The 25,045-nt window shown below is 61.4% G+C and overlaps 1 protein-coding gene across 1 annotated transcript; it reads left to right on the forward strand.

Annotated features, from left to right (window-relative positions):
* Positions 1-123: 123 nt before the first annotated feature.
* Positions 124-24,554, forward strand: EFNB3 (ephrin B3). The gene is given in 14 exon segments (XM_059872611.1): positions 124-221; positions 4,139-4,204; positions 4,206-4,414; positions 5,852-5,944; positions 6,022-6,060; positions 6,147-6,249; positions 6,251-6,423; positions 8,452-8,644; positions 11,000-11,430; positions 16,151-16,206; positions 21,824-21,913; positions 22,953-23,058; positions 24,036-24,161; positions 24,451-24,554. Coding segments are annotated over 14 exon segments (1,827 nt in total). The 3' UTR covers positions 24,495-24,554.
* Positions 24,555-25,045: the final 491 nt, after the last annotated feature.

A 25,045-nucleotide genomic window follows, 5' to 3' on the forward strand; every position in this document is an offset into this window, starting at 1 on the left:
AGCCGGGGCGGCCCCGCGGGGACCCGGGTTCGAGTCCGGGCCGGGCCGGGGGTCGGCACCGGGGGTCCCGGCGGGGGTCCCGGGGCCGGGCTGGGGTCTGCGGCCCCGCGGGGGCGGGGGGCGATGGCGGGGCGGGCGGCGGCGCTGCTCGTGGCCGTGCTGGGCGCGGGGGCCGCGGGGCTGAGCCTGGAGCCGGTGGTCTGGCACACCGGGAACCGGCGGTGAGCGCGGGGGGCGCCGCGGGGAGCTGGGGGGGTGGGCGGCACCGGGGGGGAGGGGGGGGCACCGGGGGGGATTGAGGGGCTGGGGGGCACCGGGGGGGATTGAGGGGTTCACGGGGCTGGGGGCACCGGGGGGGTCTTGGGGTACCGGGGTTCTGAGGGGACTGGGGGGTCTTCAGGGTCTGGGGGCGTCTGAGGGGATCTGGGGGGGGTCCGAGGGGTTTGGGGGGGGTCTTGAGCTTAAGGGCCTGAGGGGATTTGGGGTTTTGGGGGGGTCTGGGGGAGTCTAGAGGGATTGGGGTACCGGGGGGAATTGAGGGGTTCACGGGGCTGGGGGCACCGGGGGGGTCTTGGGGTACCGGGGTTCTGAGGGGACTGGGGGGTCTTCAGGGTCTGGGGGGTTTGGGGGGGGGTCTTGAGCTTGAGGGCCTGAAGGGATTGGGGGTTTTGGGGGGGTCTGGGGGGGTCTAGAGGGATTGGGGTACCGGGGGGGATTGAGGGGTTCACGGGGTTGGGGGCACCGGGGGGGTCTTGGGGTACCGGGATTCTGAGGGGACTGGGGGGTCTTGAGGGTCTGGGGGCGTCTGGGGGGTTTGGGGGGGGTCTTGAGCTTGAGGGCCTGAGGGGATTTGGGGTTTTGGGGGGGTCTGGGGGAGTCTAGAGGGATTGGGGTACCGGGGGGGGATTGAGGGGTTCACGGGGTTGGGGGCACCGGGGGGGTCTTGGGGTACCGGGGTTCTGAGGGGACTGGGGGGTCTTGAGGGTCGGGGGGCGTCTGGGGGGTTTGGGGGGGGTCTTGAGCTTGAGGGCCTGAGGGGATTGGGGGTTTTGGGGGGGTCTGGGGGGGTCTAGAGGGATTGGGATATCGGGGGGGGGGCTTGAGAGTATTTGGGGGGGGTCTTGAAGGGTCTTGGGAGGCTGAACAAGTCGGGAGGGAAAGGGGAGGGGTCCCGGGGGTCTGGGGGGGGGTTGGGTGGAGCTGGAGGGGACTCGGGGGGGTCTGGGGGACTCGGGGGTCTTGTCACCCCGTCCAGGTGACCCCAAGAGATGGGGATGGGGACATGGGGGGTGACACTGTGAGGGTGACATCGGGGGGAGGGGGGGGCACCGGGTGTGTGACACTGGGGGTGTGACAGCGGGGCTGGGGGTGACATCGTCCGTGTGACACCGTGACACCCTGAGTGTGACACCGTGAGTGTCACAGCGTGAGTGACACCGTGGCTGTCACCATGACGTGTGACATCGTGTGACGCAGCGTGACAGGTACAGGTGTCACCACACCTGTCACACACACTGAGCAGGTGTGACACACATGGGGTGCGGGGGACACCGTCACAGGGGGGTGACACCGGCACAGGGGGGTGACACCGGCACAGGGGGGTGACACCGGGTGACACTCCGTGTGTGTGACACGCTGACAGCCTCACGGTGACAGCCGCAGCCCCCTCTGTCCCCCCCTCGGGTGCCCCCGGCCCCGGGTCCCCCCTGCTGTGTCCCCTCCCCCCCCTCCGGCCCCCCACGGAGCGGGTGGGGGAGGGGCAGCGGCGCCGTTGCCATGGTGACAACAATGGCTGCCCAACCCCCCCCCCCCCCAGTCCTGAGGGGGCGCCTGACGGGGGTGACACCGTGACACCGTGTCCCCACACCCAGCGGTGTCACCTTCCTGTGGTGTCACACGGCGTCACCCCCACGGTGGCAGCATCACACCTGTCACAGTGTCACACCTGTCACTGTGTCACACACACAGTGTCACACCTGTCACTGTCACACACACAGTGTCACTGTCGCAGTGTCACACCTGTCACTGTGTCACACACACGGTGTCACTGTCGCAGTGTCACACCTGTCACTGTGTCACACACACGGTGTCACTGTCGCAGTGGCAGTGTCACACCTGTCACTGTGTCACACACACGGTGTCACTGTCGCAGTGTCACACCTGTCACTGTGTCACACACACGGTGTCACTGTCGCAGTGGCAGTGTCACACCTGTCACTGTGGCACCCCCAGGGTGTCACTGTCACAGTGTCACACCTGTCACTGTGTCACACGTTCAGTGTGTCACCTGGTGTCACCTCCGCTGTGCCAGCCTGCCTCTGACGTTGTCACACCCAGTGTCACACACAGGATGTCACACGCAGTTTCACAGTGTCACATTGTCACACAGGATGTCACACACAGTGTCACATTGTGTCACACACAGTGTCACAGTGTCACACACAGTGTCACACTCAGTGTCACACTCGGTGTCACACACAGGATGTCACACGCAGGCTGTCACGCGCAGTGTCACACACAGGATGTCACACACAGTGTCACAGTGTCACACAGTGTCACACACAATGTCACACACATTGTCCCCATGTCCCCACAGGTTCCAGGCCGACGGTGGCTGTGTCCTGTACCCTCAGTGTCACACACACAATGTCACACACAGGATGTCACACACAGTGTCACAGTGTCACACAGTGTCACACACAATGTCACACACAGTGTCCCCATGTCCCCACAGGTTCCAGGACGACGGTGGCTGTGTCCTGTACCCTCAGTGTCACACACAGGATGTCACACACAGTGTCACAGTGTCACACACAGTGTCACACACAGTGTCACACACAGTGTCCCCATGTCCCCACAGGTTCCAGGACGACGGTGGCTGTGTCCTGTACCCTCAGTGTCACACACAGGATGTCACACACAGTGTCACAGTGTCACACACAGTGTCACACACACAGTGTCACACACAGGATGTCATACACACAGTGTCACACACAGTGTCACACACAGGATGTCACACACAATGTCACAGTGTCACACAGTGTCCCCATGTCCCCACAGGTTCCAGGACGACGGTGGCTACGTCCTGTACCCTCAGTGTCACACACAGTGTCACAGTGTCACACACAGTGTCACACACAGTGTCACACACACAGTGTCACAGTGTCCCCATGTCCCCACAGGTTCCAGGACGACGGTGGCTGTGTCCTGTACCCTCAGTGTCACACCCAGTGTCACAGTGTCACACACAATGTCACACACAGGATGTCACACACAGGATGTCACACACAGGATGTCACACACAGTGTCACACACACAGGATGTCACACAGTGTCACAAACACAGTGTCACACACAGTGTCCCCATGTCCCCACAGGTTCCAGGACGACGGCGGCTACGTCCTGTACCCTCAGTGTCACACACAGTGTCACAGTGTCACACACAGTGTCACACACAGTGTCACACACAGTGTCCCCATGTCCCCACAGGTTCCAGGACAAGGGTGGCTGTGTCCTGTACCCGCAGTGTCACACACACAGTGTCACAGTGTCACACACAGGATGTCACACACAGTGTCACACACGGGATGTCACACAGTGTCACACACAGTGTAACAGTGTCACACACAGTGTCACAGTGTCACACACAGTGTCACACACATTGTCCCCATGTCCCCACAGGTTCCAGGACGACGGTGGCTGTGTCCTGTACCCTCAGTGTCACACACACAGTGTCACACACAGGATGTCATACACACAGTGTCACACACAGTGTCACAGTGTCACACAGTGTCCCCATGTCCCCACAGGTTCCAGGACGACGGTGGCTACGTCCTGTACCCTCAGTGTCACACACAGTGTCACAGTGTCACACACAGGATGTCACACAGTGTCACACACACAGTGTCACAGTGTCACACACAGGATGTCACACACAGTGTCACAGTGTCACACACACAGTGTCACACACAGGATGTCATACACACAGTGTCACACAGTGTCACAGTGTCCCCATGTCCTCACAGGTTCCAGGACGACGGTGGCTGTGTCCTGTACCCTCAGTGTCACACACAGGATGTCACACAGTGTCACACACACAGTGTCACAGTGTCACACACAGTGTCCCCATGTCCCCACAGGTTCCAGGCCGACGGTGGCTACGTCCTGTACCCTCAGATCGGTGACCGCCTGGACCTGGTGTGCCCGGGGGGGGGCGGGCTACGAGTACTACAAGCTGTACCTGGTGGGCGGGGCGCAGGCGCGGCGCTGCCAGGTGCCCCCCGGCCCCGCCCCCACGCTGCTGCTCACCTGTGACCGCCCCCAGCGCGACGTGCGCTTCACCATCAAGTTCCAGGAGTTCAGCCCCAACCTCTGGGGACACGAGTTCCGCCGCCAGCACGACTATTACATCATCAGTGAGCCGTGACGTCATCGACGGGGGGTGGAGTCACTGACGGGGGGTGGAGTTGGAGAAGGGGGTGGAGTCATTGGGGAAGGGCTGGAGGGGAGGGGGTGTTGGGTTGAGTTTAGGGTGTGATGGTGACGTCATCAGGCTGGTGATGTCATAGCGGGGGTGGTGATGTCATCGCTGGGGTGACGTCATTGCTGGAGGGGTGGTGATGTCATTGATTGGGGTGGAGTCATTGGGGAAGGGCTGGAGGGGAGGGGGTGTTGGGTTGAGTTTAGGGTGTGATGGTGACGTCATCAGGCTGGTGATGTCATCGCTGGGGTGACGTCATTGCTGGAGGGGTGGTGATGTCATTGATTGGGGAGGAGTCATTGGGGAAGGGCTGGAGGGGAGGTGGGGTTGGGGGAGGGGATGGGTTGAGTTTAGGGTGTGCTGGTGACGTCATCAGGGTGGTGACGTCATCGGGAGGGGGTGGAGCATGGGGAGGGGGAAGGGAGAGGGGGTTTTGGGGGGGGATGTCACCATTGTGTCATCAAGGGGGCTCTGGTGACGTCAGCAAGGGGTGGTGATGTCATCGAGGAGGGGGTGGGAGGATGAGGGTGGTGGGGGAGGAGAGGGGGCAGCTGAGGGGGGGCTTTGGGGAGGGTCTTGGGGCTCTTTCACCATCAGGGAGGTCCCGGTGATGTCATTGGGGTGTGATGTCATTGGGGTGTGATGTCATTGGGTGTGATGTCATTGGGTGTGATGTCATCGGGGTGTGATGTCATTGGGTGTGAGGTCATTGGGTATGATGTCATTGGGTGTGATGTCATTGGGGCGTGATGTCATTGGGTGTGATGTCATTGGGGTGTGATGTCATTGGGTGTGATGTCATTGGGTGTGATGTCATTGGGTGTGATGTCATTGGGGTGTGATGTCATTGGGGCGTGATGTCATTGGGTGTGATGTCATTGGGTGTGATGTCATTGGGTGTGATGTCATTGGGGCGTGATGTCATTGGGGCGTGATGTCATTGGGTGTGATGTCATTGGGTGTGATGTCATTGGGTGTGATGTCATTGGGGTGTGATGTCATTGGGACGTGATGTCATTGGGTGTGATGTCATTGGGGTGTGATGTCATTGGGGTGTGATGTCATTGGGTGTGATGTCATTGGGGCGTGATGTCATCAGAGTGTGACGTCACCAGGGGCTTGGTGATGTCATCAGAGGGGAGTGACGTCAATGGCGGGATGCCATGGGGGAGACGACAGCGGTAGGGCGGGAGTGATGTCACAATGACGTCATTGCTATCCCTGTGATCTCATCTATATGTGTTTCTGTGACGTCACTGGGGTGGGCGTGGACATCAAGGGAGGGGGTGTGACCAGGCTCTGACATCACGGGGGTTATGACGCGTCGCGATGACGCCACCGATGACGTCACCGCGCCCCCTCCCACCCGCAGCCACGTCGGACGGGACCCCCGAGGGGCTGGAGAATCGCCAGGGCGGGGCCTGCCTGACGCGGGCCATGCGCGTCACCCTGCGCGTGGGACAGCGTGAGTCGCCCCTCCCCCACTCCGCCCCTCCCCCACCCTCCCCCTCCCCCCCTCTCACCCTCGCCCCTCCCCCACAGGCCCCGGGGCGGAGCCGCCGCCGGACCCGGACGGGACAGGTAAAGCCGTGGGGGGGAGGGGCAGGGGGAGGGGCTTTGCCCATGTGAAGCCCCGCCCCCTGACTCCTCCCCCCACTTTTCCCCAGGTTCAGCCAATCAGACGAGCCCGCCCGGGCCGGGCCCGCCCCCCGCGCGGGGGGGGGCGGTGCTGGGGGCGGCGGGGGGAGGGGCGGCGCTGCTGGCGCTGGGGGGGGGCGGGGGGGGCCCTGTGGTGGCGGCGACGCCCCCGGAGACCCCCAAAAACCCCGAGGGGCGGGGCAGGGGCGGGGCCAGCGCGGCCACGCCCACACGGCCCCGGCCCCGCCCACCCCCTGCGCGAGCTGCCCCTCCCCCCCCGCAGCCCCTCCCCCCACGTACTACAAGGTATGAGGGGGGGATGGGCGGGACCCCAAAACAGAGGAGACCCCGCCCCCCAAAATGGAAGGACACGCCCCACCCTGAAGCTCCGCCCCCTCGGGGCAAAGAGGAATGAAGGACCCAAAAAGGGAAGAATTTGCCCCAAAATGAACCCCCAGATGGGGGGGTGGGGCTTAACCGGGAGGTGTGGCCTGAATGGGTGGGGTCGCAAAATGGGCGTGGCCTACCCAGCATAATTTGCAGCCTAGGGGTGTGGCTAACCAAATATGGGAGTGGTTTCACCTGGGGAGGCGGAGCTTGACCGGCTTTGAGGCGTCATCCCGGGGAAAGGGGCGGGGCTTGATGATGCCACCCTCCCATTGGCCACGTTAAGTCCCGCCCACATGAAAGGGGTGGGATCTCTTAGGCCACACCTCCGTTGGAAAAGGGGGCGGGGCTTTCCCATCACAGCAACATGGCCGCCACCAAGCGGATGATCCGGAAGTGACGTCACAGCGATGGAGAGGCGGGTCTTCCTGCGTGACGTCATGTGGGGGCGTGGCCTGACCGTGCATCTGCTGCTGATTAGACAGAATTGTGCAATTGGCTCCGCCCTCTTCCTGCCAATCAAACAGTGTGGGCGGGGCTTGGGGAGGGGTTTGGCGCCCCCTGGCGGTGCGGCGTGGGGGAGGGGCTTGAGAGGGCGGGGTCACCGTGAGGGGGCGTGTCCCACCTGGCAGGTGTCACCTGTGTCACCTGAGGCCCCAAATCTTCATTTTTTTCCCCCCTAAATCCCGAAATTTCCCTTTCCAGCCTCGTGGTTTTGGGGCCAAATCCCTCGCTTTTGGGGAAAAAAACCCAATTTTTGTCCAACTCCCGTCTTCAACCCAAATCCTCCTTTTTTCTAGCACAAAAAAGATAATTTTTAGCATCGAACCCCTCCCTTTTAACAACCTAAACCTTCATTTTCAAATCTAATCCCTCATTTTATGCCCAAAAAAATTAATTTAAAAAATCTAAAGCCTCATTTTGGACATAAATCCTCAATTTCTGCGTCCAAAACATCTTTAAAGGTCCAAATTTCATTTTTACTTTCGAAAGGGTAATTTTTTGGCACAAATTCTCATAGTTTTAGGGTAAAACCTGAATTTTTAGTGTTCTAAACTTCATTTTGGGCCTCAAACCCGCATTTCTAGGGCTAAAAACATTAATTTAAAGTCCTCAACTGCATTTTCCTCCATTTCGGAGGCCAAAATCCAATTTTTAGGAGCAAACCTCCAGTTTTAGGGTTTAAATTCCTTTTTTGGGCACAAAAAATCTAATTTTTGGGGTCCCAAACGTCAATTTTTAGGGCTAAAATCCTCATTTTAGAGTAGAAATTCTTCGTTTATCCAATCCAAAATTCCAAACACTCTTTTTTAGGGTGAAAATCCACAGTTTTAGGGTTCAACCCCAAATTTTTAGGGCCAAACGTTTCATTTTGAGGATTTGTAGGAGGGCTTTAAGATTTTTTTGGGTACAAAAGTCGAATTTTAGTGTCCCAAGCCTCATTTTTTTGTGCCAAAAGTCTCATTTCAGGGTCTAAACCTTCACTGTTGGGTCCAAAATCTCGAGTTTAGGGACCAATCTCTTTCTGAAAGTTAAAACTCCACATTTCAGACCCTATTTTGAGGACAAACCCCTCATTTTTGGGCCAAAAGCTTATTTTTTGGGGTGTCCAAATCTTCATTTAAATGTCAATTCCTGCTTTTTGGGGGGCAGAAAACCTCATTTTTAGGACCAAACACCTTTTTGGGACCCACCTCCTTTTTGGCTGGACGAAATGATCAATTTGAAGTCGAAACTCCCAATTTTTGGAACAAAAATCTCATTTTTGGGGGTCTAAATCCCATTTGTACCCCCCCAAATTTTGTATTTAGGACCCCGTCCCTCAATTTTTGGTTAGAATCTTCAACTTTAGGCCTAAATTCTGCTTTTTTAGAGCCCTTTGCCGTCTCCAGCCCTAATTTTGGGGTCATTTTAATCCTTTTTTGGGTTCAAATTCCCCTTTCCAAGGCCTCCGCCTCCCCCCCCCCTTCAGCTCCCGCTGTTGCCATGGCAACGGGCCCGGCGCGCCCATCCGTGACGTCACGGCGGCGCCGGCCAATCGGAGCGCGGCTCGGCTGTTGTTGCTGGGGGGCGGGCGGGGGTCACGTGACCCCGGTGGAGGAGGGGGGGTCCGGCGGGGGTCCTCGTGCGAGGGGGTCACGTGACGCCCCCGTGCAAATCCCGAATTTCCCCCCAAAAATCCCGAATTTACCAGAAAAATCCCGAATTTCCCCATTTAACCCCCAAATTTCCCCCCCAGAAACCCCAAATTCTCTCAGATCCCAAACATCCCCACACAACCCCCAAATTTCCTCATTTGAACCCCAATTTTCCCCGTGCAAATCCCAAATTTCCGTGTCCAAACCCCAGATTTCCCCACACAAACCCCAAAAATCCCCTTTTAAATCCCAAATTTCCCCGTTTAAGTCCCACATTTCCCCACACAAATCCCAAATTTCCGCCTTTAAATCCCAAATTTCCCCGTGCAAACCCCAAATTCCCTCAAATCCCAAATTTCCCATCCAAATCCCAAGTTTCCCGATTGAAACCCCAAATGTCCTCATTTGCACTCGAATTTCCCCATTTAAACCCCAAATTTCCTCATTTAAACCCCAAATTTCCTCATTTAAACCCCAAATTTCCCTGCACGAGGGTGGGGGTGGAGGGAGGGGTCGGCAGATCCCCCCCCCCCTTGCACACGCGCGTGCCAAGCCGCCCCTCCCCCTCCGTCGGGGGCTCCGGGCACCGCGGGGTTAAAATCGGCCCCTCCCCCACCCCGCGCCCCTCCCCCACCCCGCCGGAGCCTCCCGGGGGGCGGGGCGAGGCCGATGGTGGGCGGGGCCGCGCGCCGCGAGTGCCACGCCCCCATTGGGCACGTGCGGTCCCGCGCGCTGCCCGAGGGGAGGGGGGAGCGCGGGGCGGGGCTTGGCCGAGCTGCCGCGCGCTGATTGGTCGGCGTTGGGAAGAGTCTTCTGCCATTGGCTGGAGCGCGGTGTCCCCAGGGTGGCTCCGCCCCTGGCGGTGCCAGGGCGCCCCCTGCTGGTCCCAGTGCCTCCCAGTCCCAGCGTTGCTCTGTACTGGTCCCAGTACCAGTTTATACTGGTCCCAGTGCCACCCTGTACTGGTCCCAGTGCTTCCCAGTCCCAGCGTCGCTCTGTACTGGTCCCAGTACCAGTTTATACTGGTCCCAGTGCCACCCTGTACTGGTCCTAGTGCCTCCCAGTCCCAGCATCGGTCTGTACTGGTCCCAGTGCCTCCCATTCCCAGTGTTGCTCTGTACTGGTCCCAGTGCTTTCCACTACCAGTTTATACTGGGCCCAGTGCATCCCAATCCCAGTGTCGCTCTGTTCTGGTCCCAGTACCAGTTTATACTGGTCCAAGTGCTACCCTCTACTGGTTCCAGCACTTCCCAGTCCCAGTGTCGCTCTGTACTGGTCCCAGTCCATCCCAGTACCAGCTTATACTGCGCCCAGTGCCTCCCAGTCCCAGTGTCGCTCTGTACTGGTCCCAGTGCTTCCCAGTCCCAGTTTATACTGGGCCCAGTGCATCCCAATCCCAGTGTCGCTCTGTACTGGTCCCAGTACCAGTTTATACTGGTCCAAGTGCTACCCTCTACTGGTTCCAGCACTTCCCAGTCCCAGTGTCGCTCTGTACTGGTCCCAGTCCATCCCAGTACCAGCTTATACTGCGCCCAGTGCCTCCCAGTCCCAGTGTCGCTCTGTACTGGTCCCAGTGCTTCCCAGTCCCAGTTTATACTGGGCCCAGTGCATCCCAATCCCAGTGTCGCTCTGTACTGGTCCCAGTACCAGTTTATACTGGTCCAAGTGCTACCCTCTACTGGTTCCAGCACTTCCCAGTCCCAGTGTCGCTCTGTACTGGTCCCAGTCCATCCCAGTACCAGCTTATACTGCGCCCAGTGCCTCCCAGTCCCAATGTCGCTCTGTACTGGTCCCAGTGCCTCCCAGTACCAGATTATACTAGGCACAGTGCATCCCAGTGCCATTCTGTACTGGTCCCAGTACCAGCTTATACTGGGCCCAGTGTGTCCCAATGCCACCTGGTGCTGGTCCCAGTGCCTCCCAGTACCACCTTGTACTGGTCCCAGCGCCTCCCAGTCCCTGCATTACTCTGTACTGGTTATAGCACCAGCTCATACTGGTCTCAGTGTCTCCCAGTACTGAGCTTTACTGGTCCCAGTTCCTCCCAGTGCCACCTCAGTCCCAGTCTCAGTTCCTCCATCACCCTAGACTGGGTCCAGTACTTCCCAGTATGGTTCTATACTGGTCCCGGTGCCTTTCACTGTTATCTCATCCCACTCCAGTCCCTCCCAGTCCATCCCAGTCCCCTCCCAATCTATCCCAGTCTCCTTCCAGTCCTACAGCAGCCCACCCCTCCAACCTCCCATGACATCTCAGACCCTCCCAGTTCCCCCCAGTCCATCCCAGTCCCCTCCCAGTCCCCCCAGTCCCCCCAGTCCATCCCAGTCCCCCCCCAGTTGCCCCCCGGTCCCTCCCAGTCCCCCCAGCACCGCCGCGGTGGGCGTGTCCTCGCGGCGAAGTGGGCGTTCCCCTCTGCAGGGCGGGGCGCGCGGTGGGCGTGCCCTCTCCATATATGGGCGCGGCTCGCGCGCGCCCTCCCTCCGTAGGCGTGGCCAGCGCTCCCTCAGCCCCTTGGTGGGCGTGTCCCGGCGGATCGGGGGGCGGTACCTCCTCGGTGGGCGTGTCCCGGCGGCGGAGGCGTGTCCCTCTCCCCCTGTGGGCGTGTCCGGGGGCGTGTCCGGGGCGGGCGGGGCGCGCGGCTCTCGGGTCCTTTGTTTGAGCGAGGCCGGAGCCGCGGAGCCGCCGCAGCGCCGGGGCCGGGCCGGGACCCCCGGGACCCCCCCGCACCCGGCACCCCCCGGGACCCCGCCGGCACCCCACGGACACACCGGCACCGGCAGCGCCGCAGGTACCGCTGAGGGAGAGCGGCGGGGGCAGCGCGGCCGGGGCGGCCGGGCCGCGGCCTGAGGGGAAGGGGGGGGGGGGGTGTGTGTGAGGGGTGAGGGGGGTGGGGAGGGGGCTGAGGGGGGTTGGGGGGGTGGGGAGGGGGTGTCAGGTGAGGGGGGAGGGGGGAGGTGAGGGGAAATGAGGGGTCTTGGGTGGGGGGGGAGTGTGAGGGGAAATTGGGGGGGGGTGTTGGCGTGAGGGGAATGGGGGGGCTGGGCTGGCGGGGGGAGGTCAGAGGGGAAATTTGGGGGGTGGGCTGAGGGGAAGGGGGGCTCTGGGGTGGGGGTGAGGGGTTTGGGGTGGGGGGGTCGGCGCTGAGGGGAATTTGGGGGGGGTTGAGGGATGTGAGGGGGAAACTGAGGTAAAATTGAGGGGTGCGGGGTGGGGGGGGGGATCTGAGGGGAAATGGGGGGGCGAGGGGCGTGGGGGGGGCAGGGCTGAGGGGAATTGGGGGAGGGTCCGGCCTGGTTGGGGTGAATTGAGGGGATTTTGGGGAGGGGGTGTCAAAGCTGAGGGGAATTTTAGGGGGGTCGGGGCTGAGGGGGATTTGAGGGGGGGTCTGGGGGCGGGGGGGGCAGGGCTGAGGGGAATTGGGGGGGGGTCCGGCCTGGTTGGGGTGAATTGTGGGGGGAGTCAGGGTTGGGGTGAATTGAGGGGATTTTGGGGAGGGGGCGTCAAAGCTGAGGGGAATTTTGGGGGGGTGAGGGCTGAGGAGGGGTCTGGGCTGAAGGGGGGGGTAAAGGGGGGGGTTTGGGGTGGGGGGATAAAATTTGGGGTGAAATTAAGGGGGTTTGGGTTGAGAGGAGGGGAAATTGAGGTGAAATTTGAGGGGGGGTCTGAGGTGAAATGGGGGGGCTCAAATTTGAGGTGAAATTGGGGGGGTCTGGTCCTGTTTAGGGTGATTTTGGGGGGGGAGTCGTTTATAATTGAGGCGTGGGGGGGTCAGATATGAGGTGAAATTGGGGATTTTGGGGGGTCTGAGAGGAAATTGAGGTGAAATGGGGGGGGTCTCACCTGGAGGGGGTCAGGGCTGAGGTGAATTGGGGGGGGGCAGTTAAAATTTGGGGGTTTGGGCTCGGGGGGGGTCAAACCTGAGGTGAAATTGGGGGAGGGGGGGGCAAAGCTGAGATAATGAGGGGGGGGTCTGGGGGGATAAATTGGGGGGGGGTCAGGGCTGAGGTGAATTTGGGGGTGCACCGGTGTGAGATGAAGGGGGGGGGGTCAAATCTGAGTTAAAATTTGTGTGTTTGAATTTTGGGGGGGGGGGTCCAGGTGTGGGGGGGGGGGTGTGCCCCCCCCCCCTCCCCCAAAGTGATTTGGGGGTCTCTGGGCTGACTAAACTGGGGGGGGGGGGTCTGAGCCCCCTGGGGTGGATTTTTGGGGGGGTCATTTGGGGTGAAGCCCTGCCCCCTCCCCCAGTGAATTGAGGGGGGGGTTTTGACCCCCTTGGGGTGAATTTGGGGGGCTTTGGGTTGAAGTGAATTTTGGGGGGGCGGGGGTCTGCCTTCCCCAAAATAATTTTGGGGGGGGGTTTAGCCTGAAATAAATTTGGGGGGGGGGGGTGAACCTGTTCCCCCCAGCTGAATTTGGGGGGGTGGGTCCTGGCTGAGATTATGGGGGGGGGTCTTAGAGGGTCAGTGCAACTTTGGGGGGCACCTTTAGTGACCCCCAACCCCCCCCATGCCTCAGTTTCCCCTTGTTTGGGGGTGATGCTCTTATTTAATTGGGGGGGGGGGGCACAGGAGGGTTTTGGGGGGTCGGGGGGGGTCTTGGAAGGAATTTGGGGGGGTCTGGGGTGGGTTTGGGGGTGTCAGGTGGGTTTGGGGTGTCCTTGGGGGAGTCAGAAGGTCTGGGGGGGTGGGTGGGTGTTTTTGGGGTGTCAGGAGAGGATTTGGGGTCTGGGGGGATTTGGGGGGGCTGGGGGGGGTCTCAAGAAGGGATTTGGGGGTGTTGAGGGGTTGAGGTGTTTTTGGGGGGGGTCAGGTTGTGGTTTGGGGGGGTCAGAATGAGGGGGGGTCAGGCCTTGCAGCCATATTGGGGTGTAGCCCCCTCCTGACCCCCCCCCCAAAATGCACCTGGGACCCCCAAAATGCACCTGGGACCCCCAAACACACCTGGGACCCCCCAAACTGCACCTGGGACCCCCCAAACTGCACCTGGGACCCCCAAAACTGCCCCTGGGACCCCCAAACTGCCCCTGGGACCCCCAAAACTGCACCTGGGACCCCCAAAACTGCACCTGGGACCCCCAAACTGCACCTGGGACCCCCCCAAACACACCTGGGACCCCCCCAGGGTGCCCCCGGGCCGGGCTGGGCGCGGCCTGCTGATAAGGCGGGTGTGGGAGCACTGGGAGGGACTGGGAGCACTGGGAGGGACTGGGAGGGGCTGGGAGCTGGGGGCAAGGGTGAAGGCTGGACTGGGAGCACTGGGAATGGGGTAAGGGCTGGACTGGGAGCACTGGGAATGGGGTAAGGGCTGGACTGGGAGCACTGGGAAGGACTGGGAGCACTGGGAACAGGGTAAGGGCTGGACTGGGAGCACTGGGAACAGGGTAAGGGCTGTACTGGGAGCACTGGGAATGGGGTAAGGGCTGGACTGGGAGCACTGGGAATGGGGTAAGGGCTGGACTGGGAGCACTGGGAATGGGGTAAGGGCTGGACTGGGAGCACTGGGAATGGGGTAAGGGCTTGACTGGGAGCACTGGGAGCACTGGGAACAGGGTAAGGGCTGGACTGGGAGCACTGGGAATGGGGTAAGGGCTTGACTGGGAGCACTAGGAAGGACTGGGAGCACTGGGAACAGGGTGAAGGCTGTACTGGGAGCACTGGGAATGGGGTAAGGGCTGGACTGGGAGCACTGGGAAGGACTGGGAGCACTGGGAGCCAGGGACAGGGGTGAAGGCTGTACTGGGAGCACTGGGAACAGGGTAAAGGCTGGACTGGGAGCACTGGGAACAGGGTAAAGGCTGGACTGGGAGCACTGGGAAGGACTGGGAACAGGGTGAAGGCTGTACTGGGAGCACTGGGAACGGGGTAAGGGCTGTACTGGGAGCACTGGGAACAGGGTGAAGGCTGTACTGGGAGCACTGGGAACAGGGTAAAGGCTGTACTGGGAGCACTGGGAGCTGGCTAAGGGCTGTACTGGGAGCACTGGGAGCTGGCTAAGGGCTGTACTGGGAGCACTGGAAGTGGAGTAAGAGCAGTACTGGGAGTACTGGGAGTACCAGATCTTGGTGGGAGCGACAGTTACTGGTTTTACTGGGAACTGGAAATGACAGTTACTGGTGTTACTGGGAGCTGGGAGTGACAGTTACTGGTGTTACTGGGAGCTGGGAATGACAGTTACTGGTGTTACTGAGAGCTTGGAGTGACAGTTACTGGTGTTACTGGGAGCTGGGAGTGACAGTTACTGGTGTTACTGGGAACTGGGAATGACAGTTACTGGTGTTACTGAGAGCTTGGAGTGACAGTTACTGGTGTTACTGGGAACTGGGAATGACAGTTACTGGTGTTACTGGGAGCTTGGAGTGACAGTTACTGGTGTTACTGGTGTTACTGGGAGCTGGGAGTGACGGTTACTGGTGTTACTGGGAGGTGGGAACAGCCACTACTGGTTATACTGGGAGCACTGGGAGTGGAGGTGGCCGTACTGGGAGCTAATGGGGATACTGGGAATAGCGGTACTGGTCATACTGGGAGCACTGGGGATACTGGGAACAGTGGTACTGGTCATACTGGGGATACTGGAAACAGCGGCACTGGTCATACTAGGAGCACTGGGAGTGGAGGTGGCTGTACTGGGAGCACTGGGGATACTGGGAACAGCAGTACTGGTCATACTGGGGATACTGGAAACAGCGGCACTGGTCATACTGGGAGCACTGGGAGTGGAGGTGGCTGTACTGGGAGCACTGGGGATACTGGGAACAGCAGTACTGGTCATACTGGGGATACTGGGAACTGGGAACAGCAGCACTGGTCATACTGGGAGCACTGGGAGTGGAGGTGGCCGTACTGGGAGCTAGTGGGGATGCTGGGAACAGTAGTACTGGTCATACTGGGAGCACTGGGGATACTGGGAACAGCAGTACTGGTCATACTGGGAGCTGCTGGGAATGCTGGGAACAGTGGTACTGGTCATACTGGGGATACTGGGAACACTGGTACTGGTCATACTGGGGATACTGGGAACACTGGTACTGGTCATACTGGGAGCACTGGTGCTGGTTGTACTGGGAGCACTGGTACTGGTCATACTGGGAGCACTGGTACTGGTCATACTGGGAGCACTGTTCATACTGGGAGCACTGGTACTGGTCATACTGGGAGCACTGGTATTGGTCATACTGGGAGCACTGGTCATACTGGGAGCACTGGTACTGGTCATACTGGGAGCACTGGTATTGGTCATACTGGGAGCACTGGTCATACTGGGAGCACTGGTACTGGTCATACTGGGAGCACTGGTATTGGTCATACTGGGAGCACTGGTCATACTGGGAGCACTGGTACTGGTCATACTGGGAGCACTGGTCATACTGGGAGCACTGGTCATACTGGGAGCACTGGTCATACTGGGAGCAGCGCCCTGGGCCCTGCTGGTCCCAGTGTGGCACTGGGAGGGGGGAGGGGTTTCCCAGTGCTCCCAGTGCTCCCAGTAAGGCTCTGTGTCCCCCCCAGTCCCAGGCCATGGCTGGCGCGTAGCCCCTCCCCCACAGGACCACGCCCTCGGACACGTGAGTGCCCCGCCCCCCGCGGCCCCGCCCCCCACGGCCACGCCCCGCCAGGCCCCGCCCCCTTCCTGACAGGGGGTGTGACAGGGTGTGACAGTGTCACACCTGTCCAGGTGAGTGTGACAGGGTGTGACAGTGTCACACCTGTCCAGGTGTGTGTGTGACAGGGTGTGTGACAGTGTCACACCTGCCCAGGTGTGTGTGTGACAGTGTCACACCTGCCCAGGTGAGTGTGACAGGGTGTGTGACAGTGTCACACCTGTCCAGGTGTGTGTGACAGGGTGTGTGACAGTGTCACACCTGCCCAGGTGTGTGTGACAGGGTGTGTGACAGTGTCACACCTGTCCAGGTGTGTGTGACAGGGTGTGTGACAGTGTCACACCTGTCCAGGTGTGTGTGACAGGGTGTGTGACAGTGTCACACCTGTCCAGGTGTGTGTGACAGGGTCTGACAGTGTCACACCTGCCCAGGTGTGTGTGACAGGGTGTGTGACAGTGTCACACCTGTCCAGGTGTGTGTGACAGGGTGTGTGACAGTGTCACACCTGCCCAGGTGTGTGTGTGACAGTGTCACACCTGCCCAGGTGAGTGTGACAGGGTGTGTGACAGTGTCACACCTGTCCAGGTGTGTGTGACAGGGTGTGTGACAGCGTCACACCTGCCCAGGTGTGTGTGACAGGGTGTGTGACAGTGTCACACCTGCCCAGGTGTGTGTGACAGGGTGTGTGACAGTGTCACACCTGCCCAGGTGTGTGTGACAGGGTGTGACAGTGTCACACCTGCCCCGGTGAGTGTGACAGGGTGTGTGACAGTGTCACACCTGTCCAGGTGTGTGTGACAGGGTGTGTGACAGTGTCACACCTGCCCAGGTGAGTGTGACAGGGTGTGTGACAGTGTCACACCTGCCCAGGTGTGTGTGACAGGGTGTGTGACAGTGTCACACCTGCCCAGGTGTGTGTGACAGGGTGTGTGACAGTGTCACACCTGCCCAGGTGTGTGTGACAGGGTGTGTGACAGTGTCACACCTGTCCAGGTGTGTGTGACAGGGTGTGTGACAGTGTCACACCTGCCCAGGTGTGTGTGACAGGGTGTGTGACAGTGTCACACCTGCCCAGGTGTGTGTGACAGGGTGTGTGACAGTGTCACACCTGTCCAGGTGGGTGTGACAGGGTGTGTGACAGTGTCACACCTGCCCAGGTGTGTGTGACAGGGTGTGTGACAGTGTCACACCTGTCCAGGTGGGTGTGACAGGGTGTGTGACAGTGTCACACCTGCCCAGGTGTGTGTGACAGTGTGTGTGACAGTGTCACACCTGTCCAGGTGGGTGTGACAGGGTGTGTGTCAGTGTCACACCTGTGTCACCTCTCTAGGACACTGTCATACCTGTGTCCTCCTCACAGGACAGTGTCACATACATGTCACCTGTCTAGGACAGTGTCACACCTGTGTCACCCTCACAGGACACTGTCACACCCGTGTCACCTCTCTAGGACAGTGTCACACCCGTGTCACCTCTCTAGGACAGTGTCACACCTGTGTCACCTCTCTAGGACAGTGTCACACCCGTGTCACCTCTCTAGGACAGTGCCACACCCGTGTCACACACCAAGGGCCCTCTCACGCCCCTCCCCCGCTGTCCCCCCTCCCCCGCGTGTCCCTGTCACTGTCCCTGTCACACACCCGCCCCTCCCCCGCCCCGGGGGCGCCTCCTCCGGAACCGCTGACTCCAGCGCCCCTCCCCCACCGCCTGCCCCACCCCCAACCCCCCCATGGCTCCCCCGGATCCGGGGACACCTTGGGGACACCTCAGGGACATCCTGGGGACACCTCAGGGACATCCTGGGGACACCTCAGGGACACCTCAGGGACACCTCAGTGTCACAGGGACACCCCGGGGACACCTCAGGGACACCTCAGGGACACCCTGGGGACACCTCAGGGACACCCTGGGGACACCTCAGTGTCACAGGGACACCTCAGGGACACCATGGGGACACCTCAGGGACACCTCGGGGACACCTCAGGGACACCACGGGGACACCTCAGTGTCACAGGGACACCCTGGGGACACCTCAGGGACACCCCAGTGTCACAGGGACACCCTGGGGACACCTCAGGGACACCCCAGTGTCACAGGGCCACCCTGGGGACACCTCAGGGACACCCCAGTGTCACAGGGACACCCTGGGGACACCTCAGGGACACCCCGGGGACACCTCAGGGCCACCCCAGTGTCACAGGGACACCCTGGGGACACCCCGGGGACACGTAAGGGACACCTCAGGGACACCCCAGGGACACCCAGTGTCACAGGGCCACCCTGGGGACACCCCAGGGACATCCCAGGGCCACCCCAGTGTCACAGGGCCACCCCAAGTCCACTTTAGGGACACCCCAGGGACACCCCCCTGTCACAGGGACACCCCAGAGCCACCTCAATGTCACAGGGCCACCCCGGGGACACCTCAGGGACACCCCATGGCCACCCCAGTGTCTCAGGGACACCCCTGGGACACCTCAGGGACACCTCAATGTCACAGGGCCACCCTGGGGACACCTCAGGGACACCCCAATGTCACAGGGCCACCCCAAGTCCACTTTAGGGACACCCCAGGGACACCCCCCTGTCACAGGGACACCCCATGGCCACCCCAGTGTCACAGGGCCACCCCAGGGACGCCCCAGAGCAGGGGACAGCGGTGACACAGGTGTCACACGTGGGGTTCCGAGAGGTCACACGGGGTCACACGCGTGTCCCAGCTGTGTCACTCGGTGTACCTGTCCCCAGGTGTCCCCTGTCCTCACCTCACCCTGCGTGTCCCCGTGTCACCCCGTGGCTGCTGTCCCCGTGTCACCCCGTGTGTCACCCCACGTGTCCCTGGGTGTCACCACGTGTGTGTCCCCTGTGTCCCCCAGTGTCCCGTGTCTGTGTCCCCCTGTGACCCGTGTCCTGCTCACCTGTCCCTCGCTGTCCCCAATGTCCTGTCCCCACCCCGTGTCCCCCAATGTCCCTTCCATGTCCCTCCTGTGCCCCCCATCCCGTGTCCCCTCCATGTCCCCCAATGTCCCCCCCGTGTCCCCAATGTCCCCCCTGTGTCTCCAGTGTCCCCCCCGATGTCCCCTCCATGTCCCCCCATCCCGTGTCCCCAAGGTCCCCTCCATGTCCCCTCAATGTCCCCACCGATGTCCCCTCCATGTCCCCCTATCCCGTGTCCCCAGTGTCCCCCTGATGTCCCCCTGATGTCCCCTCCACGTCCCCTATCCCGTGTCCCCAATGTCCCCTCCATGTCCCCCACAATGTCCCCTCCATATCCCCCCCGATGTCCCCTCCATGTCCCCCTATCCCGTGTCCTCAAGGTCCCCTCCATGTCCCCCACAATGTCCCCTCCATATCCCCCCCGATGTCCCCTCCATGTCCCCCTATCCCGTGTCCCTGATGTCCCCTCCATGTCCCCCACAATGTCCCCTCCATGTCCCCCCCGATGTCCCCTCCATGTCCCCCACAATGTCCCCTCCATGTCCCCCACAATGTCCCCTCCATGTCCCCCCCAGTGTCCCCTCCATGTCCCCCCATCCCGTGTCCCCAATGTCCCCTCCATGTCCCCCACAATGTCCCCTCCATGTCCCCCCCGATGTCCCCTCCATGTCCCCCCATCCCGTGTCCCCCCCCCCACGCCGGGATTCCCCCTCCCCCCCGCGCCGTCACGGGCATCCGCTGACGTCACCGTGGCGGGAGGGGGGAGGGGAGGGGACACCCACGCGGGCCCGGTGACTCACGGTGGCGGTGTCACCACGCGGTGTCACCACGCGGGGCCGGCACACGCGGGGCCGGCGGCACCCGGGGCACACGCGGGGACGGGTGAGGGACACGCGGGGACACCGGGGGGGGACACCGGGGGGACACGGGGGGGGGTCATCGCGGCGTGGGGGGGGTCAGCAGGGTGGGGGGGGGGAGGGGACGGTGATTGTGTGTGACCACGGGTCACAGGGGTGGCACGGGGTGGGGACACGGGTGGGACCGGGGGCAGCCTGGCCGGGGTCACTGGTGGTCACTGTGGCTGTGGGTCACTCTGGCTGTGGGTCACTCTGGCCAGGGGTCACTGGTGGTCACTGTGGCTGTGGGTCACTGGTGGTCACTGTGGCTGTGGGTCACTGGTGGTCACTCTGGCCGGGGTCACTGGTGGTCACTGTGGCTGTGGGTCAGTCTGGCCGGGGGTCACTGGTGGTCACTGTGGTTGTGGGTCACTGTGGCTGTGGGTCACTGGTGGTCACTGTGGCTGTGGGTCACTCTGGCCGGGGTCACTGGTGGTCACTGTGGCTGTGGGTCACTGTGGTTGTGGGTCACTCTGGCTGTGGGTCACTCTGGCTGTGGGTCACTCTGGCTGTGGGTCAGTCTGGCCTGGGGTCACTCTGATTGTGGGTCAGTCTGGCCAGAGGTTTCTGGTGGTCACTCTGGTTGTGGGTCACTGTGGTTGTTGGTCACTCTGATTGTGGGTCAGTCTGGCCGGGGGTCACTGGTGTCCGTGGGTCACTCTGGTTGTGAGTCACTCTGGCTGTGGGTCACATGTGTGTGTCCGTGGGTCACTCTGGCTGTTGGTCACTCTGGTTGTGAGTCACTGGTGACTGTGGGTCACTCTGGCTGTTGGTCACTCTGGCTGTGGGTCACTGGTGTCTGTGGGTCACTCTGGTTTTTGGTCACTCTGGCTGTGGGTCACTCTGGCTGTGGGTCACTGGTGTCTGTGGGTCACTCTGGTTTTTGGTCACTCTGGCTGTGGGTCACTCTTGCTGTGAGTCACTGGTGACTGTGACTTAAGTGTGGCTGTTGGTCACTCTGGCTGTGAGTCACTGGTGTCCGTTGGTCACTCTGGCTGTGAGTCACTGGTGTCCGTGGGTCACTCTGGCTGTGAGTCACTGGTGACTGTGGGTCACTCTGGTTGTGGGTCAGTCTGGCCATGGGTCACTCTGGCTGTGAGTCACTGGTGACCGTGGGTCACTCTGGTTGTTGGTCACTCTGGCTGTTGGTCACTCTGGTCACCCGTGTTTGGGGTCACGTGTCCCACGGGTGTGTCACGTGGTGCCGTGTCCAGGTGGCTCTGTGCCACCACTTGTCCCACGCGTGTCACCATGGGGGTGTCCCAGCAGGTGTCCGGGAGTGCCACCCTGTCCCCCAGTGTCACCCTGTCCCCAGGTGTCACCCTGTCCCCCAGTGTCGCCGTGTCCCGGTGTGTCACCCTGTCCCTGAGTGTCACCCTGTCCCCAGGTGTCACCCTGTCCCCCAGTGTCGCCGTGTCCCGGTGTGTCACCCTGTCCCCGAGTGTCACCGCATCCCCTTCCCGCTCCCCGTGGGCGTTGCGGGGTCCCCTTGGCCACGCCCCAAACCGTGACGTCACGGGAAGGCCCCGAAATTCTCCCCCCAGCTGTGGCCATGACGTCACAGCTGGGGGTGGGGGAAGGCCCTGCCCCTCCCCAGTGTCCCCAAATGTCCCCAGATTGTCCCCAAATGCCTCCCAATGCTTCTTCCCATTCAGCCCCACAGGGGGCGGGGCCCCGCCTTTCCCCGCCCTCCCCTCTGCTCATTGGCCAGCACCAGCCTGACCCCTCTCTCCATTGGTCGTCCTCAGGCTGAGCCAGAGCCGGAAGGGAGCGATGATTGGCTGCCAGGCGAGAGGCGCGCTGTGATTGGCCGGTTCCTGGAGAGCGTCGCGTCATCGGTGAGGGGGCGGAGCGTGGGTCGAGGGGGGCGGGGTCTGTGGTGCGTGTGAAGCACCACCCACTTCCGCACCACGTGATGGCGGGATTACCCTCCCCCTCCCGCTGGGGGCGGAGCCTCAGAACTGCCCTAAAATTGTCCCAGAATTGCCCTGAAGCTGCCCCAAAAGTGGCCCTAAAACTGCCCCAGAACTGCCCCTAAAAATGCCCCAGAACTGCCCAGAAAAGTGCCCCAGAATTGATCCAAAACTGCCCCACAACTGCCCCTAAAAGTGCCCCAGAACTGATCCAAAACTGCCCTAAAAGTGCCCCTAAAACTGCCCCAGAATTGCCCCGAAAAGTGCCCCAGAATTGATCCAAAACTGCCCTAAAAGTGCCCCTAAAACTGCCCCAAAAGTGCCCCAGAATTGATCCAAAACTGCCCTAAAAGTGACCCTAAAAGTGCCCCAAAAGTGGCCCAGAATTGATCCAAAACTGCCCTAAAAGTGCCCCTAAAACTGCCCCAGAACTGCCCCGAAAAGTGCCCCAGAATTGATCCAAAACTGCCCTAAAAGTGCCCCTAAAACTGCCCCAGAACTGCCCCGAAAAGTGCCCCAGAATTGATCCAAAACTGCCCCACAACTGCCCCTAAAAATACCCCAGAACTGCCCCAAAAACTGCCCCAGAACTGCCCCTAAAAGTGCCCCACAACTGCCCCTAAAAGTGCCCCACAACTGCCCCTAAAAGTGCCCCAGAATTGATCCAAAACTGCCCTAAAAGTGCCCCTAAAACTGCCCCAGAATTGCCCCGAAAAGTGCCCCTAAAACTGCCCCATAAGTGCCCCAGAATTGCCCCCAAAACTGCCCTAAAAGTGACCCTAAAAGTGCCCCAAAAGTGCCCCAGAATTGCCCCCAAAACTGCCCTGAAAGAGCCCCAGAGTTGTTCCAGAACTGCCCCAAATCTGCCCCGGAGCTGATCCCAAACCTTGCCCTGCCCCCAGGTGCCCCCAGGTGCCCCCCGGGTGCCCCCCGGGTGCCCCCTAAGTGCCCGTACCTGTCCCAGGTGTATGCGGCAGTGAGGGAGGGGCCGCCCCCGCCCAGCAGCCGCCCCCTCCCCCCCCCCACGGGGGGGCTGCGGGGGGACCCAGCCCTCCCCCGCCCCACGAGTGGTGAGTGGGGGGCTCGGGGGGGCTGGCTATGGGGTCATGGGGGGATTTGGGGGGGTTTGGGGCTGGCTATGGGGTCATGGGGGGGTTTGGGGGGGTTTGGGGGGGTTTGGGGCTTGCTATGGTGTCATGGGGGGGTTTGGGGGGGTTTGGGGTTGTTAATGGGGTCATGGGGGGGATTTGGGGCGGTTTGGGGCTGGCTATGGGGTCATGGGGGGATTTGGGGGGGTTTGGGGGGGTTTGGGGCTGGCTATGGGGTCATGGGGGGATTTGGGGGGGTTTGGGGCTGGCTATGGGGTCATGGGGGGGTTTGGGGGGGTTTGGGGCTGGCTATGGGGTCATGGGGGGGTTTGGGGGGGTTTTGGGGGGGTTTGGGGCTGGCTATGGGGTCATGGGGGGATTTGGGGGGGTTTGGGGCTGGCTATGGGGTCATGGGGGGATTTGGGGGGGTTATGGGGTTGTTTAAAGGGTTATGGGGTAGTTTGGGGTGGTTTTGGGGTATCCATGGGGCAGGGATGGATCCATGGGGCAGGGATGGATCTGTGGGATGGATCCATGGGGCAGGGATGGATCCATGGGGCAGGGATGGATCCATGGGGCAGGGATGGATCCATGGGGCAGGGATGGATCCGTGGGAAGGATCCGTGGGGCAGGGATGGATCTGTGGGGCGGGGATGGATCTGTGGGAAGGATCCATGGGGCAGGGATGGATCCGTGGGACAGGGATGGATCTGTGGGTCTGTGGGATGGATCTGTGGGGCAGGGATGGATCTATGGGATGGATCCATGGGTCTGGGATGGATCCATGGGGCAGGGATGGATCTGTGGGATGGATCCATGGGGCAGGATGGATCTGTGGGAAGGATCCATGGGGCTGGGATGGATCCATGGGGCAGGGATGGATCTGTGGGTCTGTGGGATGGATCTGTGGGGCAGAGATGGATCCGTGGGGCAGGAATCACCCCCCGTGTCCCCCCCAGGCCGATGCATCGCGCCGTGGAGCCCCTGGGGGGCCGGGCCGGACGGGACCCCTTCGCCGTGGGGAGCCTGGGCTGCGGTGGGGGCTGGGCCGGCTGCCCCCCCCGGGCCTGGCTGCCCCCCCCCAGGTAGGGACCCCCAGCTGACCCCTGAGTGACCCCCAAGTGACCCCTAAGTGACCCCCAGCTGACCCCTACTCTGACCCCCCCTCCCATTCCCAGGGATCTCCCCCATTTTGGGGGGGTCTCCCCCATTCCCAGGGATCTCCCCCATTTTGGGGGGTCTCCCCCATTTATTGGGGGGGAGGTCTCCCCCATTCCCTACGGCCTCCCCCATTTTTTGGGGGGGGGTCTCCCCCTTCCCAGGGGTCTCCCCCATTCCCGGGGGTCCCCCCCTCACCTCCCCTCCCCCCCCCAGGTGCTCCTCCAGCCTCGGGCCGGCGCCGCTGCCCCCCCACCTGACGCCCCCCCCCAGCGGAAATGGGGGGCCGCCCCTCCCCCACAAGGCCTTCTACCCCCCGGGGTAAGTGCTGACCCCAACCCCCACCCCCCAAAATGTGTCACCTGTCCCCCAAAATGTGTCACCCCCTTCCCAAAAGGGGTCCCAGGGGGTCCCTATAGGGCTGACCCCCCCCAAATCCCCATTTTGGGGGTCCCTATAGGGCTGAGCCCCCCCAAATCCCCATTTTGGGGGTCCCTATAGGGCTGACCCCCCCCCAAATCCCCATTTTGGGGGTCCCTGTAGGGCTGAGCCCCCCCAAATCCCCATTTTGGGGGGTCCCTGGGGGTCCCTTTGGGCCCCACCCCCCAGATGTCCCCATGTCACCTCCTGTCCCCCCCAGAGCCCCCCCCCGGGCCCCCCTGGAGCCCCTCCAGGGCTGTGTTTGGGGGTCCCTATAGGGCTGAGCCCCCCCCAAATCCCCATTTTGGGGGTCCCTATAGGGCTGACCCCCCCCAAATCCCCATTTTGGGGGTCCCTATAGGGCTGAGTCCCCCCAAATCCCCATTTTGGG

Source organism: Haemorhous mexicanus, chromosome 37 (assembly GCF_027477595.1).
Source record: "Haemorhous mexicanus isolate bHaeMex1 chromosome 37, bHaeMex1.pri, whole genome shotgun sequence".
Classification (NCBI taxonomy): Eukaryota; Metazoa; Chordata; class Aves; order Passeriformes; family Fringillidae; genus Haemorhous; species Haemorhous mexicanus.